Raw genomic sequence first — 6,485 nt, 5'->3', positions numbered from 1 at the left:
GGTCCTTCTCTTACATGTATAATCTGTTTGTTTGTTTGTGCAAAATGCTGAAGTCAGTTCTCTGTTACAGCCATGCTGTTGGACACTGATGCTGTTGGACACTGTGATGCCATTGTCATGGAGTGTCCAGTGTGGCACTCAGTGAATGATTTTTAAGGAGCTTTAATGAGGACTTCGCACCAGTTTACCAGAATTCATGTGCCATCCTTTGCATCTTATCGACTGTTCTCTGTAAAAATGAAACAATCCATCAGTTAGAAACAAACATCACTTGACGACCAAGTATCAAACTGGAAAGAATTTAATTTTGATTGGCCTACACAAGTCATTTGTTTCAAATCTCCCTTGAGGGCATGATTTCCTGCTGTGGTTACAAAAGGTTTCCGTCTGTACTACTTTCCAAGTCTGTTTGATTAGATAGCGACATCCATGTTGCAATGTCACATTTTGAGGTAACATTACACCTCATAGTGTTGGAGAAAATCGTGAAAGAGAAATATTTTTATTCTGTACTGATGTTGGTTGTTCTGTCTGAGCTGTGAAACCTTTCATAATGACTATTGGATGCAGCACTGAACCCTGACGACTGGTGAGTGGTTTTGTAATTGATTGGACATGCAAAAAAAAAATTGCCCATATTTTTTCATTCAAAATATGAAAAAGGCTGAAGGCCATCAATCACTGAATGTGTGGGCATTGTTGAATGTGAAAGTGTAAATAAAGCAGTTGTAGAGAACACTTGTGTTTTGGAATTGGGTGCTTCCTGCTATCAAAATGGGAGGGACCATGCAAAAAGGACATGTGGAATGATGTGTGCTTTCAAACTAATCTAGAACAGCAAGTGTGATGTATTGTGTATGCGGCCCATAACTGAACCTAGACCCGGGAATCATCACAAAGCACTGCAGCAATATGGGCATTCTTTTCAGACATCTTACCATTGTTCAGCTCTTCCTATGGGGTTTCAAAGGTGAACTGTTTGGTTTCTTGCATGTTTTTCTTTTAGATGGAAAAGTTTTTTTGTTTGTTTGTTTGTTTTTTAAATCATGACGTAGTTACTGAGGCTGACTTCCAGGCTGTGTGTAACAACATGAACTTTGGAAATGTTTGCTGCTGTTGTATGTAGTTGCTGTGGTCTTTGTGTTGTCTTGATTATTTAACATCACAATCCACAATTTTAACAAATCATGACCAAACTAACTGATGGCTGCACAAATATTAAGGGTATAAAAATGTTTTGTGCTGATAATGTTTTGCCAGATGTTGCCTTTGTGGACCTTCTCACCATTAGTGGAGGATCTGTGGTATATGAAGAGCTTCACGGTGAACTCAGTCTCAACTGTTCATCCGACTGCAGCGTTCCCACATGGGAGCTGCAAGACGACATTCTGGCTGAACTTCAGGCTGGTCATCGTAGCAGTCGTTTGACAATCCAAGATGTCACCACAGACGATGGAGGGAAGTATACCTGTAAAGAGCAGTGTGGTGCTAGCACCAAAACGACATCGGTCAAAGTCATAGTCTACTGTAAGTAGCCTGCATCAGATGCTGGAATTGCTGTCTGTTTGGATACAATTGATTGTGAGATACAAATTTGTGCTCATGCTAAATGATGCACATTTCACAACCTGTGTATGAATTGGAGATGAGGATTAACTGAGTTTTTTGAGGAGTCACCACAATGTTCTGTTTTTGTCTGTGGTATATTGTGTGGCTTTCATGATGCTGTTATAAGCCTGTTGTTCCTCCAGCTTTAGGTAAGATGGTCCTCCACAGTACTCCACAGACTCCTCGGTCAGGCCAGCCTTTTACGGTGACCTGTGAGCTAAGGGATTTTTATCCAGAAACTGTTCAGCTTCTTCTATCTCACAATGGTATTGAGGTCAAGAAGCTTGACACTGATGGCACAGTAATGGAAGTAACATCTTCAAATCAACAGAAGACAACAAACACCATTTACAGATGTGAAGCACTAATGGAACTGGAAGGCAAGACCATACGCAACTCTACTGATTTGCTAGTACAACCTGAAGGTAGTGTAATATGTTTATTGACTGTCTCTCCTCATCTAGTTTTGTTTGCTGTGCTGCATGTGCAGGCTTATGCCTTCAAAGTCTCAAGTGAAAGATTTAAGAATATACACTAGTCAAGTTCAGTAGCTGTTTGTCATGTTTCAAGGTTCATGACATCAATGTAAGGCTCATGACCTCAGCACTTAAATACAGACATTCAAACTATAGCCTATTTATGGGTTTTGTTTGTTTGCTTGCTTGTTTGTTCGCTTGCTTTCAGAGCCTAAAACAACATTAGCCACATCTACACAACAAAATATACTTTCAACCTCGCCTTTTAGGCCTTTGACACCAGAGGATGATCTGCAGAATCTAGAAACAAAAATAAGAGGTAGGGGGCACCAGTGTGTTACTAACGAAGACCACAACATGCTCTTGTAGAATTGTATACCCAATATCACATCATCATGATCAACCTGTTAAATGTCAAAATACTGTCATGAATCATCATGATTTAAGGTTTTTGTAACTCAATGTGGTCTTTGAGACATGTACTGTATGGCTGTTTCCATAAAAAAAATCTTTCAACCATACACGGTCACCAAAAGTTTACTAGTTTTATCCAAAATAGCAGTTCATTCAGTGTGCACAAATAGGGGAGAAAATCTTCCATATTTCTTGCAAAATCTCATGCTTTTGTGAACAAATGTCCAAAGGGCTTATCTGAACCTTCTGTTTAATTAATTCTCTCTCATAATTTTACAGAGACTACAACTGATTTTCTCCATGCGCCTACTGAATCAAGCACCGCAGAGGGTCAACACAAAAATCACGTTGCAGCAGGTAGAGGGCGCCAGAGCCAATGACTTTTTCAATGCAACAGCTCCCAACAATTTAATACAGACATTCAAACAACCTCTATCTATGGGATTTGTTTGGGGTTTCTTAGGGACTACCGCAGCTCTCGTCAGAACAGAACAAAATGTACTTTCAACACCGCCTTTTGCGACTCGGGATGATTTACTCTATCCAGTAACAACAGTGACAGGTAGGGGGCGCCAACGTTTTATATTTTTTATATATGTCCTAATTGCTCTAGCGTAATTATACACTCAATCTGATATCAACCTTTAAGATGTCAAAATACTGTCATGATGATCACAGATTTAGAGTTTTTGTAACAAAATGATTTACCATTGATATAAATTCCAATTTCTAACCATAAATATTTGCATATACTCTTAAAAAAAAAAAAAAAAAAAAACTGTAAATCCACAAACAGATAGGCTACTGTAGTTGATGTTCCAAATGTTGAAATGGCATAATTTGAGTCTCTGAAATAAAGACGGGGAGATACTCACTGTGTGCTATAATTTACGAATAATGCTCCTCAATGCAAACAATTGGAGGATTTCATCATCTACAGCACCATTATATTCAGAGAAGAACTGAGAGATATCCAGAGAGATTTCTGTAAGCAAGAGACAGGGCTGAAAAACAATACTGGATGGTTGTGATCATCAGGGCCCCAAGCTGTACTGCATTAGAAACAGACACAAATATCTAATGAAAATCATTACATGGGCTCTGGAAAACTTTTGACACTCCCTTCTCTGGGCCCAAGCTCATTTAAGATGGACCAAGCTGAAGTAGAAAAGTGCCCTGTGGTAGACCAATCAAAATACCTTTTTGAAATCCTGGACTCTGCAACCACTGAGCTTAAGAGGAGGGGGAGCATCCACCTTTCAGTGCATAGTTCGAAAGTCAGCATGATGGTACGGTTTGCACATCCGGAAAAGCACAAACAATACTCAATGACATACAGGTTTCAGAGAAACATATGCTGCCATCCAGACAATGTCTTTTCAGGGAAGGCTTCCCATCTTTCAGGGAGACACTGGAAAACTGCATTCTGCACATACTGTATCTCAGAAACGGCTCCATAGAGGAGTCCAGGTGAATAAATGGCCTGCGTGCCTGCAGGCCAGACCGGTGGCATTTGGTGCATCATGAGAAAACAACAATCCCAGACTGTTGAGCAGCTGAAATCCAGCAAGGATGGGACAATATTTCATTCTCAGAAGTCCCCTAATTTCACAAATGTTTAGAGACTGAATAATGAATAGCATGACCTGAACAATAACATTTCTTTGTTTTGATAATTAATATGTTGTCTTTATATATTCTCAGTTAAAAGTATAGGTTTAAAAAAAATGTTTTTGTCCCAACTTTTTGGACTGCAGCAGTGAATATTATACTGTTACTGTTACAAAGACTGTGCAGTGTGCACATGTAATACTTTTCAGCTGTGCATGATACTTTTGTACTGTGTCCCAATTACATGTTGTTTTCACATGCTTAATCCAAATCAGTTCCTCTAAAATGTTTCTTGTTTTTATCCACTGCATACTCCCTGCAGAGGCGCTGGTCACTGTATCAGAGAGTGAAGAGGTCCAAACAGCAAGCGCCTCTGGTAAGTAGGATAGCGACACCAGACTCGCCACTCCCTCAATTTGTTGAAATGTTAATCTTCCATTATTGTAAGGCATATCTCTTCAACATGCACTTTGTCTATATTGAGCGCTTCTTATGGGTTATGGATTGCATGATATAGTATTGGTTTGTCTTTTTTCATTAGGTTATTGCTTGAATTTATATGATTCATTGTATTGTTTTGATTTGTATGTTACTTTGGACAAAGGTGTTCCAATAACCATAACCATCTGCAGAATCGATTCCAAGTCATCCCATTCTCTTCTTTTCTTACCTTTAGATATTAATGCTCAAGGATCTATAGGAGTCTGTATTTACCTATAACATGTCAAATGTAAGATGGTGTCTGTGTGGTTGTGGCAGGAGACGTTCCACCAAGCGTGGGCCTGTATGCGCTGTCCACCCTGGGTGCCGTGGCCTCCATCGCGTCCATGGGCACTGCTCTGTTCCTGGTCCTGTACAGGAAAAGGAAGAGGCGCCAGGAAAAGACGGAGGGCGAAGAGGAGATGGAGAAAGAGAAGGAGACCCAACAACTCCCAGAGATGAGCCCCTAGTGAGGAGGTGGCCCCAGGAGAACATGGGTCTCTCTGTGGCCTCACATTAGCCAGCCGGCAGGCACAGCCTTGACATCGGCACCATCTGTCTTTTGCTTTTTTTTCTCTCGAGTTAAAACAGCGCTTATCTTCTACTGTTACAATTTTAGTTCCATTACTGGTATGAGATATCAGTGGAGAGTATTTTATTGCCAATAAAAGTTTGTCAATGCAGTCCACAATTCAGTATCATCAAAGTTTGTTGATAGTCAAGCTCCATGGCCAATCAAGTTTTGTAGTTCTTGTTTACAGAGTCAGAGTTGTGTTGGAGTTTTTAAATTCATTTATTTTATTTTATTTTTTGGATGGGACACACTTCATTAATCAGAGTAATTCAAATCAATTCCATAACGTTTATGACGTAGTGCCATGGGTTTGTTTGTTTCCATTCAACTGTGTTCACAAAGATATCAAGCTCTGCCTGCTACAGCACAGTAAGTAAAAGGGACTGAAGTAATCGCTTGGTTTGTATGACACTAATCTTCATAATACTCAAACTTCCTGTTATACAATCCTAAAATTAGCAGATGCTATAAGCTCCTAATCATCAGGGTAATACCGGTTAGGGTTATGTACAGGCCTACATATGTCCTGGTAATTAACTAACATATGCCCATGTTAGCAGAATGAGGCTTGGTTAGGGGTTTTAAAAAACAGACACATGCTTTATAAGCCATAGACTTAATCCAGCTGCCAGTGTAAGTGACACGTTTGCAGTTGAGTACCTTGAGTTGAATTACTGTAGTGCATAACTGACATATGTCAAGATGTCCTTCCATTTCCTGTGGTTAAGCAGTCATGAAGGGTTAAACATCCAGCCAGCATGCTTTGCACAAACACATATGCAAGGATAAAGGGTCAAATGTAGATTAATTTACTAATATACAATCCAGGGGTCTTTGGGCGTGAGCAAAACTATTGCCTAACTTCTAACAACCTCACACACCTGTGCACTTATACACTCTTCTCGTCTCTTCCTCCTTCCTCTCCACTTCCCTGTCTTCCCTCCTCTACTGTACCTCCTCTTCTACCACTTCTATCTCCTCCTTGGCTATACTTAATAGGCACTGCACTCCTATCCTCTAGTGTATTGACGTTGCAGGTGCAGTGTAATTGCTATAGTCTCCTCTGCACTTTATCTAATGTTATTCTATTGCCATAACTATAACGCTGTATAGCGTAAATGTTAAAATATACTCAAATATTAGCTTAAATCAGGGGTGTCAAGCTCATATTAGGCAGTGGGCCATTATCATGACTCATTATCATTGTCATATTATTATCGTGACTCATTACCATGTCATTTCTGCATGGGTATGAGTGTTGTCTGAGGATACACCTTTACTATACCCCACTTATGAGCAAACAAATAACGTACCACTGTCAT

At 39.8% G+C, this 6,485-nt stretch overlaps 1 protein-coding gene across 1 annotated transcript; it reads left to right on the top strand.

The window, feature by feature from the left end:
- The first annotated feature begins 813 nt into the window (after nt 1-813).
- On the top strand, nt 814-5,280 carry LOC134075095 (uncharacterized). The gene is made up of 8 exons (XM_062530570.1): nt 814-970; nt 1,261-1,527; nt 1,752-2,033; nt 2,293-2,403; nt 2,778-2,855; nt 2,962-3,060; nt 4,432-4,485; nt 4,869-5,280. The coding sequence occupies exons 1-8, from the start codon at nt 913-915 to the stop codon at nt 5,057-5,059; spliced, it is 1,140 nt and encodes a 379-aa protein (XP_062386554.1). The 5' UTR covers nt 814-912; the 3' UTR covers nt 5,060-5,280.
- The last annotated feature ends 1,205 nt before the right edge of the window (nt 5,281-6,485 follow it).

Source organism: Sardina pilchardus, chromosome 2 (genome assembly GCF_963854185.1).
Source record: "Sardina pilchardus chromosome 2, fSarPil1.1, whole genome shotgun sequence".
In the NCBI taxonomy this organism is placed as follows: domain Eukaryota; kingdom Metazoa; phylum Chordata; class Actinopteri; order Clupeiformes; family Clupeidae; genus Sardina; species Sardina pilchardus.
The sequence above is the reverse complement of the archived record's forward strand: the minus strand, read 5'-3'. Positions and strand labels throughout refer to the sequence as shown.

Coding starts and splice junctions, on each gene's coding strand:
- LOC134075095 (XM_062530570.1), top strand. CDS start 913: ATGGGCATTCTTTTCAGACATCTTACCATTGTTCAGCTCTTCCTATGG. Junction 971..1,260: donor CTTCCTATGGGGTTTCAAAG/GTGAACTGTTTG, acceptor ATGTTTTGCCAG/ATGTTGCCTTTGTGGACCTT. Junction 2,856..2,961: donor CAAAAATCACGTTGCAGCAG/GTAGAGGGCGCC, acceptor GGGGTTTCTTAG/GGACTACCGCAGCTCTCGTC.